Raw genomic sequence first — 19411 nt, 5'->3', positions numbered from 1 at the left:
GGCGCGAAGAGACGAAAGTCCGCTAATGCAACTAACTGGAGAAGAAAAAGAAAAAGAAAAAGAAAAAGAAAAAGGAAAAAAGAAGCAAGATGAAAAAGGAAAAGGGTGAAGAGAGAGAGAAAAAAAAAGAAGAAAAAATAAACGACGTTGGAAAGATAGAAAATAATATTCGGCAAAAATGCGCATACTTAACTGTTACCCCATGCATAACTTTCGGTTGTTGTTGAAAAAGATAGAAAGACAGAGGAAAAGTGACAAATTTCCCTCGAGAAGGTATCATACAGAAATTTGAAAAGGTACCCATATATATATTATATATATCGTTGGTGTTCCCAAGCATTGCCCTATAGGCATTATTTGTTCGTGAAAAATACTATCTCTGGTAGTACGATCCTTCTCGGTAGGACAAGTCGAAGTAAAAACGTTGGAGCGAGAATGAAGCTTGGATGAGGAGTTATATATAAGAGGGCGGGGCGGGTAAAGAGGGGCAGAGGGGTGGTGAGAGAGAGTGAGGGGCGTAAAAAGGAGCAAGAAAATAGGAGGCAAACTTCCGGGTGACGGCTCCCTCGACTGGCGAATTTTTCGAAGAAAAGAAAAGAGTAAGATCAACGAACGAGTTTCTTATTCGAGAAAAAGAAATGGAAAGAAAGAAAGAGAGAGAGAAATAGAGAGAAAAAGGACGAAGGAAAGAGAAGCAGAAAGACAAAAAAGAAAAAAAAAAAAAAGAAAAGAGATAGAACGAGAAAGAAGAAAGAGAGGAGGAAAAAGGGCAGGAAGGGAGTCTTCTTGGCGTCGCGACGTCGTGTCAAGCTACACCATCGGGTGGCAGCTGGCCGTCGCCCTTGGAATTTCCACGTAAATAAAATCTCTGGAAGAGTATAGTGCCTGCCTCTTGAGCGTGAGGACGACGGGAGAAACAAAAAGAAAAAGAAAAAGAAAAAGAGAAGAGGAGAAAAACACGAGCAAAGCAGACGCCGGGGACGAGACGTTCGTTACAGCAACGTCACCTCACGCCTCACCGCTTTCTCGACGCCGACGCCAATGTCGAGATTCACCAAAAGTCTACGAATAACGACGTGACACCCTATGTGATGCCTACGATATCACGATTTTATATATATACCCGTATATTTATATTTTTATATGTATTCATATAGATATGTATAAATTTTATACATTTCTACTCTTTCTCTCATATGAATAATAATAATAATAATAATAATAATAATAATAATAATAGTAGTAGTAGTAAATGCTTTTGCGAATGAACGAAAATATTATTTCTCTCTCTAATTTGAAATTTTCTTCTGAAACATTTTAATTATATATATATATATTCTTTATATTAGACGTATATTTAAATGAAAATTTAACGATTTAATACTAATCTTAATTCTTTGAAACGCGATAAAGTTAAAAAATTGGGATACATATTTAATATTTATTTAATATATTATAATTGACGCGAGAAATTTTGTTTATACCATCTCGAAAAATTAAAACAACTACCAGCAACAGCGAAAGGGAGTATTTACGTTTCTTTATAAGAAGTAAATAATTAAATAACTGTGGATTTTTTTTTCCTTTTTTTGTAATATAAATTGCCTAATACTTAAAATAAACGTACTTTGTTTTAATTATATGCGAAAAAGGTTTCTATGCAAAATAAGATTGTTTTGTATTTTAAAATTTCGTACTTTAAAAAGAATTTTACTTTAAAATCCTCATTTATCGTTGTTTTCTGTTAACAGTCGTCGCTCAGGCCTACAAAGTGGACGTGGAGGTAATCGGAGGTGCATCGAAAGGATGCACGGCGATACTAAGATGCGTCGTTCCTAGTTTCGTCAAAGATTTAGTGCGTGTTGTATCCTGGATTCAGGAACCATCTTCTTACATTTATCCTTCGTTACAAGGAGGTAATTCCAATCATTTCTCTTGTTTTATATTTTATTTTTGTTTTTCACCTTATCGCACCAGCAACTATAATTAGTTGAATTTTTATTTTCCACCATTAATTTTCTCTAGCTTTACGAGCAACGAGAATTCCGTTAACATTAATATGCGTGCAACGTTCTAACCATTATAACGTAATGAACGACTGTAATCTAAAATATTTGCGAACAGAAAAGTCTACAAAGAGATGACAAAAATCCAGTAGTTTCTAGCAGAGAGAGGATATATCTTTGGAGCATGGTGTGCAATGTCCAAAGAATTATAGTAGATGCCGTCAAAATGATTTTCACGCGTGTATGTTAAAACTACGAAGTATGATGACGGTTGGGTCATTGCTTACCGAGACTAAAATTTAATATCCGACACGAGGGCTGTTTCACCAGACCGAAATTTAATATCCACAATAATCCTGTAACACCTTTCTATCTTCAACAACGATAAGGTAGGTACGAAGATTGTCGAGGACATCGACCTCGGGGAACCCACGACGACTCATTAGCAGTCACAGAAATTAATCCGATTCAAAGCTAGTGAATACTTTTTTGCGAAAGAGATCGTCAGATTAAAAAAAAAGAAAAACAAAAACGAGAAGATAAAAAAGAAATAAAAAAAAATAAAATATTTAAAGGTATCTCCGTATCTTCTTTCTCAATTGCTATAATTACGACTTAGCTCGTGTAATTAAAATTAATACTATTTAAAATATACTCTGCTTCTCTAATTAAATTCGTCTCATTCTTCGTATAATTTTTTCTTTTTTTACATTTTAAATATATTTTTATATACATAGTATGTAAAAAAAAAATGTCGTATTTTATTTTAAATCGTAGTTGTCATTTATTCAATTCGTAGTAGTGAAACTCGCAAAGAATTGTGCAAAATTTAAGTGATCCGACAATATGCGTTCACTATAGTACATGGAAAGGGAACGCAGGACAACGCAGTTGGACGCTCTCCAAGTGACTATTGTCACAAGCTATTCGAATAACGACCGGTCCGCCTGGTATAACTTTTATTTGACAGGAACAAAAAAAAAACATCATAAAATTTGTGCCCTCTACGAAACGAAGAAAAAATAGAAATAAACGGGAAAAACGTGTTTGGCTATTAACTACGTCAAAAATATCCACGTTCGAAAATGTTTTAATGTAAACATGACATATTTTATTATCGAGTATGTCTCTTACTTTTGTTTAATCGTTGCGCACAGAGAAAGATATTTTCTCTACGATCGTGTTAAATTAAAAATAGTAATCTAACGCGATTTCTCTTCGTGTATCCAAGAGAATTTAATGAAAACAGCAAGCAAGCAAAACTCACGCGTACGATAATATTTTCTACATTTTCCAAAATTACCACGATACAACAGCGCAAAATTCTGCATAACGCACAACACTAATTTACATATATCGAAGCAATATTTTCGTACACATACCAGATCCCAGTTGGCAGTATTGGCGGAACCAGACCATGCGTAATTCGATGCAGGTACAGTAACTGAACTACATTGGTGTCCTATCTACCTTCAATGGGATGCATACATACACCTCCCTATAGGTTCTATCGAATGTAATACCTAAACTACATAATCTAGCCGGTCCACCTGACTTGGCCGACAATCGCTATTTAGGAGTCTACCCTTATCAGAGACTAGGTCTTAGTTCGGTTAATGTCTCGCGACTAAACGTGCTTCCTATAGGAGTATCATTAGCTCTTAGTTAGCTATTGATAATACTACTATCTGTAGTTTTGAAAAATAATAATTCTATCGAAATGATTGATCTAGAAAAATCATTTAAAACATTTTAATGAAAATCAACGTTTAAACTTCATCCAATTTCGAATGTAACGATTTTACAATTCAAGGAAATGAGCACGCAGTAATATTAGTCGTCCCTGCACGTACCTATGGAATCTTCGTAAAATCTTAGATAGTGGAACTTCAAAGGCAAATTCGTAGAGAACGCTTTAAAGACTACTTGCAGAGATTCGAGTTTCGAGAACAGGCGTGACTGTTTAGGATAACTACCGTCGTTAGCGTCGACTCCGGCTTATCTAAAGAGACTCGAAAGCTTAAGTACGGTTGGTCTTTGGGAATAGGATCTCTATATCACGTTGTTGGAGACAGAAAGAGGAACGAAAAGAAAGAGAGAGAGAGAGTAGGCGACCAGAGAATCATAAAATTAGCATAATTATCATCCTGAGGGATCAGTTCGCTAAAAAATATCGTAATCCATTAAAATTCACAGTATCAAACCTATTAAAGATAACTCCTACTAAATCGAATTTTATTGGAAAATGTTAATATCAGTTATTAAACTAGTTCGATATAAATAATACAGGATATCAAATCCATATTAATCACATAGCAATTATACTATTATACATTCGTACGGTATATATGTTACCGTCAAAACCAGAAATCAGATATTGCAATGCTGTAAATTGTACAACTTTCCTATTTCTTTGAAAAGTTTTCGTAAATATTTTTTATACTAAAAACGAATAGATTTTAATGAAACTTATATTAAATTAAAGTACACTCTTTTGTCTACGCGTAGAACACCATATCGAGTTATAAATTTAGCATGTAAAATTCAGAAAATGTCAGAGAATGCAATGTTGTAAATTGTGCAGCTTTGCAATTTCTTTGAAAAGTTTTGGTAAATATTTTTTATACTAAAAGTGAATAGATTTTAATGAAACTTATATTAAATTAAAGTACACTCTTTTCCCTATGCGTAGAATACCATATATCTGAACGTAGTCTTCTACATTATGTTAAAAGAAAAACAAAATAAATATGTAAAGTGTTCATAGTGATCTGTGTTGGCTGTTTTAGATGGAAAATTTCATTTATTACCAACCGGCGAACTTCTCGTTCACAGTCTCGAATTTAGCGATCAATTACACGGATATAAATGTCGAACGATGCATCGATTGACCAGACTAGTGGTTGTTAGTTCGGCTGCTAATATTAGAATAGCTGGTAAGTTTGTTTATTTGTATATATTATTACAATCGGAATATTTATAATCCTAAGCTAAGAGATCTAAGTTGAAATTGACTTAGTTACCTGTCATTAATTCAAGACCTAAACATTTGCTTTCAGATCACAGGGGAATAATGCCACCGGTTATGCTCGAAAATTCCGGTGTTGTTCACGTCGCTCAAGACGAATCAACGTCACTGGTCTGCGTCGCACAAGCTTGTCCTCCACCCGAATATCGGTAAGTCTATTTTAATCCTGTATATCCAAAGGATTACGATTAAAAAATAAATAAACGTTCTGCGATGTATTCTTATTAAACAAGATATTCCTTAAAATATCGAACGAGAAGTTATAAAGCTCGTAAAAATCAGCTTAGAATTCAAAACTTCATGAATCCTCGGCGAAAGACTATTGAATGCGGACCGTTGAACTGTCGAATTGGAAAAAAAAAAAAAGAGAGAGCAAAAAGAAAGGCAAGGAGAGAAAGGAAGATAGATAGAACGCAAAGATCGTTCCCTTCCTCTCTAATCCATTTCATTCTTCAAGGAGAAATTACGATCGAACTACGAGTAGAATAAGAGGATAGAAGAAGAAGAAGCAGTAGAAGAAGAAGAATAAGAAGAAGAAGAACAAGAACAAGGGATTCGAAGAGAAAAAGGAGGATGAAAGAGATAAGAAGGAGAAGGAGGAAAAGAACGGGCAAAGAAGCGTTCCAAGTGGAAAGGAAAGAAAAGGAACAAGGATGCGGCCCGACTTTGATCGAGGAAAAGTGGAAGCGCACTCGATCGTGAAACCTCGCGAGTAGGGCGCAATCGGAAGCTCTTCATGTCGCCCAGGTCGACGAGAAGCTCTCTCTACTTCGACGTTTTCCCTCTCGGAATTCTTTTTTTGATTTCTCTGTCTTCTCTTTCTCTCTCTCTCTCATTCTCTATCCCGATTTCCAACTACCTTCCTTCTCCTACAAAACCCTCCCTCCTACCCTGCCACGCCTCGACCCACCTATCCTACACCCCCCCCCTCATCCCCGTTCACTCCGCACGCCAATACGAAGCGGAAAATATTCGTCGAAATGAAAATTTATTGCCAATATTGAAATACAGCTGGTCTGTCTTCTCTTTACGTAGCACAAGAGCGATTGCTCTAATGAAAAATATACAATAACAGTAGATCCTACGATATTGATAGATACATTTTCATTCGAAATCAATTTTTACAATTCAAAGAAGTCAAGATTTTTCTCTTAGTAACTAGATATTTCATATTTTTTTCCATTGGATATTTTTTCAATTAATATCCTCCTTCGTAAGTAAATATCGTCTATGTTAAATTAAAGATCGTTAATTAGACTTTTTTGGCTGGAAATGATTAATGTAGCTTACACACACACATTGTTTAAAATTTTATAAATAATTTAATTTACTAGTGATTACTCTCCATAAAAAGTATTGAGAACAGTACATGTGAAAGCATTAACAAAAAACATACTTTTCCCAAACCTGATACTTAACAAATTAAAAACTTAAATTAGCATAAATGTTTACTTTTAGCTTATCATAAACGATATGGTAAAAGCATCAACGATTGACATCGTATGAATAATCTAACATATTTTCAGGAAATTATGAAAAATAAGAGATTTTCCAAAATAATAAGTTATCGAAAAAGACACGATGGATGTACTGTATCATCTAACGTAACTTTTGGAAAGCTTATTTTTCATATTTTCTTGAATAATGATCGACTACTAACACGAGATCAATTACACGGGTGCCTTTACCTTAACTCGGTATAATGGAATTTTTTTTTTTTTTTTGACATTAAGTCAAGTTCGCTATATATAATAGTTCCGTATCAAGTTTTCGAATTTAGACAACGAATTTGTGTTCCTTTTTTTCCCATTAACTTTCAACAGGACATTGAAGTTGAGGACGGATCAACTTCTCTCTATCTCCGCTTACTTCCCTTTTGCTCTCGAAACTTTGCTACAAAGTGAAATCCCCCGTGGAACCACGTCCATTACGTATTACTAAGAAGAGAGATAGTATAAAGAAAACGTACGATAAATGGAGAAGGACGGAAGGAAATGGAGGAGGGTGAAACAAAAAGAGATAGAGAGAGAGAGAACGAGAGATAAAGGAAGAAGGAGAGTGGGTCGAACGTGCCTTGATCGAGAACTGTCAAGAACTTGGAAAGGCGAAGGGAAGCCGAGGATTCAAGGGATAAATGCTCATGGATACGACTCAACGTCGTTTCTAGGTCGACGTATACCGAAAACCAACCAGTAAAATTAAACTCCTTGCCTCGAAGCGAATCTTCCTTATTGGATAGCCTGAAATTTCGATGAAAAATTATTTCATACGTCGGTGAAAATGAACAAACATCATACATTGAGAAATTCGAACGACTTCCAACTCGTTATATACAGAATATTCTTAAGGTTCATTTATCGAACTGAAAATATAATCAATTTTTTGTTGAAATGTATATAATATTTAAAACGATGGCATCGTTTTTTCTTTGTTTATATTTTTATCTCCAACTTCTTCTGCAATTTGTTCAAAGTGGACATTCGGCAAATTCGTTTAACAATAAGTGTAGTTATATCACGTAAATGTTGTCAGTAGAGAACATCTTTACAATAGGTAAGAAAGAATTGTCTTACGTTATGGCATCATAGATATTTACTATTTGAACAACACTTTAACTAGAGATTCATATCTTAATATATGAAAAACAAGATATTGTTATTCAATATGACTACTTATCTTTAGATTTGTAATTTAATAATTTGCATTGCAAATGACAATTTTTATTAACAATGTAAATCTCAATATAACGTTTAAATTATATAACTAATCGTATCATCGTTTTATTGATTGTATTCTCATTACCATCGGTAAACGAATACAAATTACTCTACTAATGATATATTAATATAAATGTTTCAACTATCGATAATACAATTAAAGTCTTTATTTTTCTATATTCCCTTAAAGGTGGTACGCACAGACAGGTGCGGAACCAATGTTAGTCTTGTCTGGACCGAGAACTCGTTTACTCGGTTCTATGCTGGCCATAGAAGCCGTAACGCTGGAAGATAGTGGTATTTATAGGTGCTCTGCATCAAATCCCGGCGGTGAAGCTAGCGCCGAAATCAGGTAATTGGAGATTTCAATGGGTAGAAATTATAACAATAGATATTTATAAGATACAACTCAAAGACAAAATTAATAAAGCATATACGAAATTGCATTCTCATTAATAATCCAGAAATTTGAATTGCAAATTTCGAAAAAGATCAGAAATAGGAATTGCTCATTTTTCAGACTCATAGTGACGGCACCACTTCACGTTGAAGTAACGCCACCCTTACTGAGCGTTCATTTGGGTGGTAACGCCGAATTCAAGTGTGAGGTTGGTATACATCCTCAAGCTGGACCACACTTTATCACCTGGTACAAGGACGGTAGGCAGCTTCCGGGCACTGGAAGACAATCAGAATTATTGAGGCTAAATGGTATAGGTAGAGATGACAGGGGAATGTATCAGTGCATCGTCAGAAGGTCAGAGGGTGATACAGCCCAGGCCTCCGCGGAATTGCAATTGGGAGGTACGTATGATCCTCTCTTCTGTTATCGTCTAAATCGATCTTTCGTTCCTATCCTCGTGTCTTCTCATCTTCCATTGGAACGTGATTACAAAGCGAACGTATTTAGTATTTGCACAAATTTCGAGCTATCGAAATCAATCGTTATGTCATGTTGATACATATGTAATAGGTTCCTTTCTGCAAAAAAAAAAAAAAAGGTACGAAAATTTAGAGTAAATGAACGTAAAGCAAGCGCAAAATACCGACCCTATCATATTACAGCTATGAAGCTTTCCTCCAATGGCAATTATTGCGTTACTGCATTTTATGATCGCTTGCACTTTGTGCCGTCCATCAGCTGAATTATTAATAGAAATCATTTAACAGCCCATTAGTCGGTGTGTACTTTATCGGTAGGAAAAGCAAATACATATTAGCCAGGAAAACGAAATTAAACGCTTCTATCTGATGTATTTTTTATTACATCCTACAAAGTTGTGTGATCGAAATTTTCGGAAGTTAATGTAAACGAATTTAATAATGATAAATACTTTTCCATTTAATCTTCTTCTTCCTTGTATTTCAAATACATACGTTTGGATTTAACACATAATATACGTGCAATATCCGAAAAAGGAAAGGGACAAACTCGATAAACGTTTCTCTTTTACTTTCACGGTCAAAGGTGCCAGGTACCGAGAAATGTTGAACGAAGGATTCAGCCTCGAGATCGGTCTGGTTGCGTTACCGATTGAGTTACAGAGGACTCGATTACTTGGCAAAGAGCAAGGTAACCGCGTGCCACGTTGTTGGGAGAGTAACGGTGTACTTTGAAGTGGAGAAGGCTTCTTTTACGGCGCTTTGCAATGTGCTTCGTTTCTCTTTCTCCTTCTCTCTCTCTCTCTCTCTCTCTCTCTCTCTCTCTCTCTCTAACTCTAACTCTTGTTCTCTTCTATCATCCTCTTTGCCTTTCTCGATCTCATTTTCTGTCTCCCTCTATCTCTATTCCTCTATTTCTCTCGCTCACGGTCTACCGAGGCAGGTACCCCAGAACGAAGCACCTCCACCCCTGTTTGCCCTATATCTGGACCACCTATCTATGGGTGCGGGGTATTTCATGAAAGAGGAGAGCATACCGTAAGCAGGAGTGGAAAGAGACGATAGGAGGGCCTTTGAAACAACAATGAAGTTAGCGTCTCTCGCTCGTCAGCGTTAGTAATGCACGGAATTTACGTCAAAGGGAATTCGTGCAAGCGACGCTATAGGAAGGACACTATTGCTAGAGAACGAGAAAGAGAAAGAGAGAAAGAGAGAGAAATTTGATGATCGCTTTTCTGCAATTTCATCCGAGAATACCTAACAAGAAAAAGATGAAGGGGTATGGACGGAAAGGTAACGATCTTTTTCTGCAACGGACGCTTAAGTGTAAGTTCGAAGAAGATTCTTCGATCTTCGAAAAATACTGAAAACCTTTCGGGCGTGGTCTTTGAAGTGTATCTCGATCGAACGTATTTCGAATTTAAAAGAATATAAGAAGAACGGAAAGACACTATTTCGATGTTATGATATTTGAGTTAATGCTTTTTCAAACACACAATTTCTTTTAGAAGACAATAATCTTAATCTTTAAACTCCGATAATTCAAAAATCTTGTTAAAATAATATCTTTGGATTTAAAAGAGTATTTTCTCCATTTCGATTCAACATTGAAAGAAATATGCAAGACAATTTTTCGATGACAGCATGATCGTCTTCGTTAAAAAAGTAATATATTTTTGACGTTTCTCAATATCGTTGGAAAAAAATGAAAAATTTATGCGAAATGAAATAGATTGTCTCTAAATTTTAGAATCTACCTAGATCTTTCCTGTTGGGTAGCAGAGAAAAAAAAAATAAAAATAAGCATAAAAAACATCAGATCGACTTGCAAATTCGTGTTCGTCGATGTTCCACTTTCTAAAACAAATTTATGTAGGGAATTTTATCGGTGTTCTGACGCGCAACTGTCGAATAACACATACCAAATCCTACTATATGTAGATGAATATCCGAACGCGTTATGTTGAATGTAAAACATCATCTTCTTTTCATTCGATTCGAAAGTCAATATTTAAAAAAGAAAATAAAAAAAAAAAAAGAAAGAAAAAAACCCAATGAAAATACACATAAAAAGGAAGAAAAAAAAAATAAGTTGTATTTGTCGACAAGAGACGTAGGGTTTCTCAAGTTGAATTCGATCTGCATGCTCGTCATAACGTCGACAAGATATAAAACTAGAACAATTCATCCCAGGCGACACGGCATCGTTATCTCTCGTAATCACGACATCGCATATTTTTCCACGACGAGAGAAAAAAAAAAAAAAGAAAGATTATATTTGCCGATACCATCTTGCTGGTAGATATAGATAGGAAAAGCATTATCCGGCCGTAGGAGGCCCCATTTTGTCCTGGCTTACGCACCTCGTGCACGCTTCTCGAGTTCTCCCGCACATTAAAGGAGCATTGATGATCGCTCGGAGGCATTGAGACGAGGTTCATCAATTTTAACATGGATCCGCGAACTCGGTCCGCAAAACCAGTTTATTCACCTGCAGACGAAAGCTTTCTTTCTTCCATTCTTTACATATACATATATAAACATATTTGTTTTGCGTATACATATCTATCTATCTATCTGTCTTCTTCTTCTTCTTCTTCTTTATCTTCTTCTTCTTTTACTACTTTTTCTTCTTCTTTTTCTTTCTGACTTCACCTTCTTTTATTTGTCTTCGTACGTACTACCCATTAAACAACCCGTTCGTTCTTTATAAAAACGACGTTCATACAAAACTCTTTTAATGGCGATGAAATCGACACTTTTAATTACAACCTGAAACTTCCTCTCTCGTTCTCTCTTTCTCTCTTTCTTTCTTTCTTTTTTTCTTCTATCTCTTTCAGAACGACCAACGAGAATTCGTCCTCGACAGCAACATCGTTCGATCTCGAATCTGATTGTGAGCGCAATAGATAGTGCACTCCAATTCTTTTTCTCTTTCATTCTGTCTCCTTCCTTCCTTCCTTCCTTCACTTCCTCCTTCTCTCGTCTATGCTTGTCAACGATGTAGGAACATCGAAAAAAAATTCATGGAGCTTCCATAGCAGCGAGCTCATTGTCCCTCCACTTCCAACAGTTCGAACGTGATGCGCGCGCCAAGCGTATCGCCTTTCAAAAAATCTATTCTCTCTTTTTCTTCCTCACCCTTCTCTCTCATCCTTCTTTTACGAAGACTCGTTCTCATATTGTTTATGAAGCATCATCATTATAAACATAGAACGTAAGCACGGAACTTAGTAACATTAATATTTCATGCTTATCTCCGTTTAAATAATGGATTATTATTATTTCTTTTAAAGACTAAAGGGTGTATGGTAATTGACAACTCTCTCTGTTAACGTTGATGTGTCAAAGTATATATAGAAATAAATAAATATATCCCTTTAGTTGAACAATAATACGAAGCTTTTGAAATATTTCGAACAATCGTCACATATAAGCTCGACAAAACATAAGTTGAGAACTTGAATAGGCGATGAGGATAAAAGTGGACATTTTTTGAATAATTTTGGACTTTGTGTTTTAGACGCACCACCGGTCCTTCTCTATTCGTTCATCGAGCAGACTCTTCAACCAGGGCCAGCCGTGTCATTAAAATGTTCCGCTGCTGGAAATCCAACGCCGCAGGTCACGTGGGCTTTAGATGGTTTCCCCTTACCGACTAATGGAAGGTAATCCATCCGAATCGTGCAGAATTTTTTTGTTAAAAGGAAATACCTTTGAAATTCGTTGTATCGATATTATTGGCATGAATATTGGAAAAAAAGCAAACAAACAAATATTTGAACGCTAAATTGAATAGATCACACACACACACACATACCGAGTAACAAATAAATATTTCTTTTTACTTTTTCCGTATATTCAGCATATCGTAATATGCAGAAACATTTATATTCGTATATGCGTAAAATGTTTTTCTCACTATAACTACTTCAATTTCATGATTATCTATCTAGAAACGAGAATATTTATTGCGTTGATCAAAGATGGCAAATATCAACAAAGGTAGACTGCAAGATAAAAATACACTTTGATATGCCGCGAGCTATTCTTCCTTTCTATCATCTATCGTATATTTTAACGACTGATCGACATAAGATATGCTTCTCTTTCTCTATTTTTCCTTTCCGATCTCGTCATATTGTTATGGCTTCTTCTTATTCTCACATTTTTCCTTCCATCATGAAAAAAAAACGTATTTATTCGATCAACATCAACTCGTTATGGATAATAAACATATTCCCTGTTTTCTCAATATGGTTAAAACGTAATATAAAATTTGACGATATTATTCGTTGTAATAAAAATATTCGTGTAAATTCCTCTAATTTGAGCGATCCTCGAATACTGTTTTTAAGGTTCGTCATTGGACAATATGTGACGGTACACGGTGATGTAATATCGCACGTTAATGTTAGTCACGTAATGGTCGAAGACGGTGGAGAATATTCCTGTACAGCCGAAAATCGTGCCGGAAAAGTTACGCATGCTGCACGTCTTAACGTTTACGGTAATTAACGGCTACGATAGAAGTAGTCCTTTCCTTGTTCATACAATTGTAAAAACTATATTATTTTTCTCAGGTTTACCTTACATTCGACTAATTCCAAAAGTAACCGCAGTTGATGGTGAGCAGCTTCGTTTGAAGTGTCCAGTAGCAGGGTATCCGATAGAAGAAATCAAATGGGAACGAGCAAATCGCGAATTACCAGATCATCTTCGACAGAAGGTACATTCAGACGGTACCTTGGTGATAACCAACGTACAAAAGAAGACCGACGCTGGAGTATACACCTGCTGGGCACGTAACAAGCAAGGACACAGCGCGAGAAGATCCGGAGACGTCGCAGTAATCGGTAAGGCTTTCATTTCGAAATTCCAAATTTACAGAAATGTCGTAGGTCTAACGAAACTAGCTACTCGAAGAACAAGAGGACAAGATCTAACGAGAGAACTCGATTGAGGAAAAAATCCAAAAACTTATATTTTCGAATGAGCAAAGAAGAAATTATCCAACAAACAAGGAAGAAGATAAATAATCAATTGCAGAGAAAAATGCAGTCCTGTTGAGATGGAGAGATCAAGGACAACAGATTAGAGCTCGCCCTATGCCTTTCTCAACGCTCACGAACAATCGTTATTGTTATTTCAGTTCCCCCAAAAATTAGCCCGTTCAGGACAGATCTCGATTTTCATCTCGGCGAACGAACGACCCTAACTTGTTCGGTGACGAAGGGCGATCAGCCATTATCCATTTCGTGGCTCAAGGACGGAAGGTCGTTGGGACCATCGGAACGTGTCACTGTTACCAATGTGGACCAGTACAATAGCATACTGATGATTGAAAGTTTGTCTCCAGATCACAACGGCAACTACTCGTGCGTGGCCCGTAATTTGGCCGCAGAGGTATCGCACACGCAGCAGCTAATGGTTCATGGTAATCCTCCTCTAGGCCCCCTTCAATTTTGCCCGACGACCGCCTGGCCGCCCGAATTTATGCGTGCGTGGATGTTGTTTGAGTGTGAGAGATCTGCTCGAAGATCGTGAGCGATTTCAGGAACTCGTAAGCGTTTTCACATCTATCTCTCACTTTTAATACTTTCATTGATAATATATTTTACTCTTAACGCGCATTATTCTATTGAACTATATTTCAATTGTTGTTTTTTAATTGTAAATGCGCTTAAGCCAAACTATCGCGAACGCTCGATTCCTGCGCGCTGCTTCGAGAAGACATACTCTTTCGATGCCTCTCCTAACGTCACTAGGAACGTAGAGACCTGGTTAATCCAATGACAACTCACGCTTAGCGTGAGAGCTATTCCTCGTGCACGAAACCTAACCCTTTTCAATTTTATTCTGTTTCCTATTTCGACGATTTTTCTCCTTCCCGACCTATCGACAATCCACGGATTTTCTCCATGAGTACATTCTTAAAATACATCTTTCTCAAATATGTTTTATTAATTTCGTTGAAAAAGAATAACCATTTCAGGAAAGTTATTCACCTGGAGTGATGCTCGGTCGAAGAAAACAGCATGTATATACCTCGATCGAAAACACGAATACTCCTATTTATTACTCATAGAAGAAAGACGTGAGAATATCGAAAGGACGTCGAATGCTCGCTCTTTTTTTGCGTTAAAACGAACGTACGTTTGTGTGAGTGGTGCGATGCTAATGATTATGTGTAAAAGTGAGGGCGGCAGGTTCTGGTCCGCGGCGGGGCCACCCTCTCTCTCCTCTACATTGCTACGTTACTATACTGCCTCTATTGTACATATATTCTATATATATACATATTATATTCCATATATACATGGACGTACTACTGTCTATAATATATATATACATACTTATACTATCAACTATGATGCTATATATATATATACTTATACATACATATATATATTATGACACATATTACCTGGTACCAGGTTCTTGCGTTTTTTTGGTGCCATCTTTTTCTCGCTCTCACGTATGGTTCTCTCTTCTCTCTTGACCTTTTCCAGTACCCCCTATTATTGAGCCATTTACGTTCCAAGAGGGCCTTTCCGAGGGGATGCGGACGCGGACGGTGTGCGGGGTCGCGGCGGGKGATCCACCCCTAACCATATCCTGGCTGAAAGACGGCCAAAGTCCTTTTTCCTTGCTGCCGAATCTGGCCTCCGTTGCAAACATCTCCCAACTGGATTCCTACTCTAGCCTACTCAGTATAACGAACCTCGCGGCCGAGCACTCCGGCGACTATACCTGCGTCGCCGCGAACCCCGCCGCCGAGGTCAGGTACACGGCCAAGCTACAGGTAAAAGGTAACTAGATGATCGGCGACCCTTATCCATCACGATTTTTCCTGATTATATCCAATAAACCTCGATTCTCGAATATCCATAAACCTCCAACCTTATACACAAATCTTCACCCCTGACGACGAGTTTGTTCGTACAAAATTTTCTTTTAATTGTTGTTGTGCTCGACGAAAAGCGACATAATAATTCTTTCAATCATAAGATCAATGAAAATAAATCTCTTTTACCTGTATTTATATTTTCTTCGATTTTTCTTCATTTTTAAAGATATTATGTTTTATTGATTATTATAAATACTTGAAACAAATAATTAACAAATTATATGAAAACAAATATTTGATTCAAATGAAAGATAACGCATGTCGTCGGGGTTGAAAGATATATATCCTGACAAATCCATCTCACGTATCGTTAATCAATAACCAGTAATCACACCTCACGAATTGATTTCCATCACCATCCATTGTCATTAATACGTCATTACGCTTACGGCTCGGGCCCTGCGTCACCATTTTCTATCATCAACGTGTTCTCGTTGGGACCTTAACTCAAACAGATAAAGAGAAAACATAATCACAAGATAAAAAGAGACAATTATTGTAATTATTATTTATGATTTTCGAACTAAATGTTACAATGCTAAACCAACGAGATCACGATCGTATAGCTCACGTATCCTGAGACTAATCGCACATCCTTATTTTCCTTAATATAAATCCATGCCGGAGCCTTCGTCCTACCTTTCCAAAAGACACACAGTGTGTATTACATTTACGTTGCTTTGGCTCTCTGGGAATGCATCGGTATCTCGTGGACCCCCGAGGTTTGCTTGACTTGACCGAATCATAAAGGTAACAGTTTGCACCTTTCCTTATTTTAATCGTTTTAAACGAGGAATCGAAAAAAGAAAGTGAAAAAAAAAATATATCAATTAAACGATCTCTCGATTATCTTCTGGCCTGCGTGCGTTCGTGTATGTGAGCATTACATATCTCTTATTGCATGTTCTTTTTTATATTATACAACTTAGATCTCTGTTTGCATATATACATATATAAATATACATTCTATATCTCTCTCACTCTCTCTCTCTCTATCTATCTCTCTCTTTCTTTTCCTCACACACACACTCACACTTTCTTTCTCTCTCTCTCTCTCTTTATATATATATATATCTATATATATTTTTCATACATAATTATATACCTACGTAATATACATATTATTCTCTTGATTACGTAATTCAATGTTTCGTATACCTAAATTGCGAGCACGCCACTACGCTCACGAGCAGAAACTTCCACCAACTTTGCGCTGGTTCTCCTTTGGGCTCATTGGAAGGCAGTCTTTTTTATTCTCTTTTGCATGCTTTATCACCATCTTTCTATTTCTCTTTCTCTGTCTGTCTGTCTGTCTCACTCCTTTCTTATCTTTCCTTTTTCACAATGGGGCGAGAAAGTTACCGATTTAGATTTTCAAAGCTCGAATGTTACGAAAGAGAAACGAAAAGAAAAAAGATTAATTATGTTAAAAAAAATTGTAGAGACAAATATAAATAGATGCTTAATTTGATATCAAATTTCGATTTTAATTCGAGTATGAAATTCGATAGTCGAAATATTCGTGCCTCGTTGTGGATCGGTAATGTAGATCAGTAGTACGTATATTATTATATTAAATTTGTATTTATTAAACTAGTCGTTAGAAGCGGGTACTTATATATTATCTATATCTACATATATATACATATATCTACATATATATATATGTATATATATTATACGCCTTTCCACTATACATATTAATACCGGTGCTCTCTGCCGATAAATGCTCACCCACTCTCACTTGTATCCTGCCCACCTGCGCCTTTTCTTACGAGAGTTCTACTTCTTTATCACGCCACGTTTTTAAACGAGTATTATATTATACTTACATCATTACGTATATACATTACATATTATTATATTGTCGCACGCGTCGGTGCGTGGCCGATATTTTTGCCGTTCTGTAAAACGTTGAAATTCCCACTCACAGTATCTCGCTTGTGCAGCGTTTTTCACCACTGTAAGAGTAGAACCCGCTAAACAGAGCTATCCAATTGATTACCCAAAATTTATTGTACGTATCGATGCGCGGCGGGCAATAGATACAGATATACAAGGAGAATATAATCATCTAAATTAATCCTAACGCTTAATTGACAAAATGCCACGCGATGACTGAAATATCTTATTGATTTATGGTCATCGCGTACAATATTGTATTATTAATTGTAACGTCTGGCATCGACACAAGTTATTAAACCAAACTCTCCTCTATCTCATCCACTAACCTTCATTCACTCTATTGTATAATATATCTTTATCACTATTTCTCTCTCTCTCTCTCTCTCTTTCTCTCTCTCTTTCTCTCTTTCTCTCTTTTTCTCTCTCTCTCTCTCTCTATCTCTCTCTCTCTCTTTCTATCTATCTCTATCTCTATCTCTATCTCTATCTCATAAAATTAATCTCCATTTTCCATAAAACGAAAGAAAAATATAATAATCAAGCTAACTCAATTTTTGCATCATCAAGAATAGATTATCGATTGAACTCTATAATATATAAAGTGAAAAAAAAAAGAAAAAAGAAAAATTTTAAGAAAGGGAACGTTGCTTATTCGTCGACGAAACAATCAATTTCAAATTTCACTTTATTTTCCATATGAAATATGTACACATAGAAGATTGATCGATAATTAGGTAAAGCTTCGTCTACGAGCTCGTTCTTTTTCAGTGTATCTTTGTATATTCTTGTATTTTTTTATATATTTTTTTTTTATTCTTCTAACGACGTACCTGTCTTTAAATCGCTAACGACCAGTAAAAAAGAAAAAAAAAAAGAAAAAAAAAAAAAAANAAAAAAAAAAAAAAATAAATTTAAAAACCGCGATAGAATTATCTAAAGATGTACGTTCTAATTTTCCAGTTCCTCCACGATGGATCGTTGAACCAACAGACAGTATAAGTGTCGAAAGGAACAAGCACGTTGCTTTGCATTGTCAAGCACAAGGTGTACCGACTCCTGTTATCGTTTGGAAAAAAGCTACAGGTAAGTATTCGATACGAAAGAAAAATAAAAAAGAAAGAAAAGAAACATAAGCAGAAAATAGTAAACGTTACTCTTGGAAACGAAACTTAAAGCTTAAGGCGTTGTTAATCGTAGGAAGCAAATCTGGTGAATACGAGGAGTTTCGAGAACGAGCGTACACTAAAATTCTAAGCAACGGAACCCTCCTCTTACAACACGTGAAAGAGGACAGGGAAGGGTTTTATCTTTGTCAAGCGAGTAATGGTATAGGATCTGGCATAGGCAAAGTGGTACAATTAAAAGTTAATTGTAAGTATTTAATAAATTGTTCATATTAAATATTTGACGTTTAATATTGAATTATTTGTTATTGTAATTTACAACATAGCATCGCCATATTTCGCTGCACCTTCGCGATTGGTCACGATTAAGAAAGGAGACACTGCTACGTTACATTGCGAGGTACACGGTGACAAGCCAGTAACCGTAAAATGGTTAAAAGGTGGAAAAAGTGAATTGAATCCTTCGACGAATTATCGGTAATATTGATTAATTTATTTATTCAATACTTTCTTGTATTTTTGATATAATAAAAAGAGTTAAATTATATTAGATTATAGAATAAAAGAGTGAACTTTTGTTAAAATAAAACCTTGGATAAAATTGATAATTTTCCATGAAAAGGGTCACCGTAAATCAGGAAGCAACGCCCGACGGTGTTATCGCCCAAATGCAAATTTCCTCGGCGGAAGCATCCGACAGTGGAGCATATTTCTGTCAAGCTAGCAATCTTTATGGCCGCGATCAACAACTCGTACAACTCCTCGTACAAGGTAAAAATAATTTAAGTTAAGATAAATGAAATCGTGGGTTAAAAAAAATATTAATTTTGATCTTCCTC

General features: G+C 36.0%; 1 protein-coding gene across 10 annotated transcripts in view; it reads left to right on the top strand.

Annotated features, from left to right (window-relative positions):
• LOC106786379 (Down syndrome cell adhesion molecule-like protein Dscam2) overlaps window positions 1-19411 on the top strand; it is a 74186-nt gene that overhangs the window by 48927 nt on the left and 5848 nt on the right. For 6 of the 10 annotated variants that reach the window (XM_014747733.1, XM_014747704.1, XM_014747715.1 and 3 more), the window contains exons 3-15: window positions 1752-1916; window positions 4796-4942; window positions 5066-5183; window positions 7942-8103; window positions 8272-8555; window positions 12157-12301; window positions 12992-13143; window positions 13217-13489; window positions 15146-15445; window positions 18409-18531; window positions 18646-18819; window positions 18899-19049; window positions 19195-19343. In XM_014747733.1, coding sequence (XP_014603219.1) covers window positions 1752-1916; window positions 4796-4942; window positions 5066-5183; window positions 7942-8103; window positions 8272-8555; window positions 12157-12301; window positions 12992-13143; window positions 13217-13489; window positions 15146-15445; window positions 18409-18531; window positions 18646-18819; window positions 18899-19049; window positions 19195-19343 — 2343 coding nt within the window. Of the gene's footprint in view, window positions 1-1751; window positions 1917-4795; window positions 4943-5065; window positions 5184-7941; window positions 8104-8271; window positions 8556-12156; window positions 12302-12991; window positions 13144-13216; window positions 13490-13785; window positions 14071-15145; window positions 15454-18408; window positions 18532-18645; window positions 18820-18898; window positions 19050-19194; window positions 19344-19411 lie in introns of those variants that run through there. The other 4 variants (XM_014747743.1, XM_014747724.1, XM_014747695.1 and 1 more) reach the window with 2 other exon arrangements.

The sequence above is a fragment of the Polistes canadensis genome, unplaced genomic scaffold (assembly GCF_001313835.1).
Source record: "Polistes canadensis isolate GaletaPanama2010 unplaced genomic scaffold, ASM131383v1 scaffold_3, whole genome shotgun sequence".
Classification (NCBI taxonomy): Eukaryota; Metazoa; Arthropoda; class Insecta; order Hymenoptera; family Vespidae; genus Polistes; species Polistes canadensis.
The sequence above is the reverse complement of the archived record's forward strand: the minus strand, read 5'-3'. Positions and strand labels throughout refer to the sequence as shown.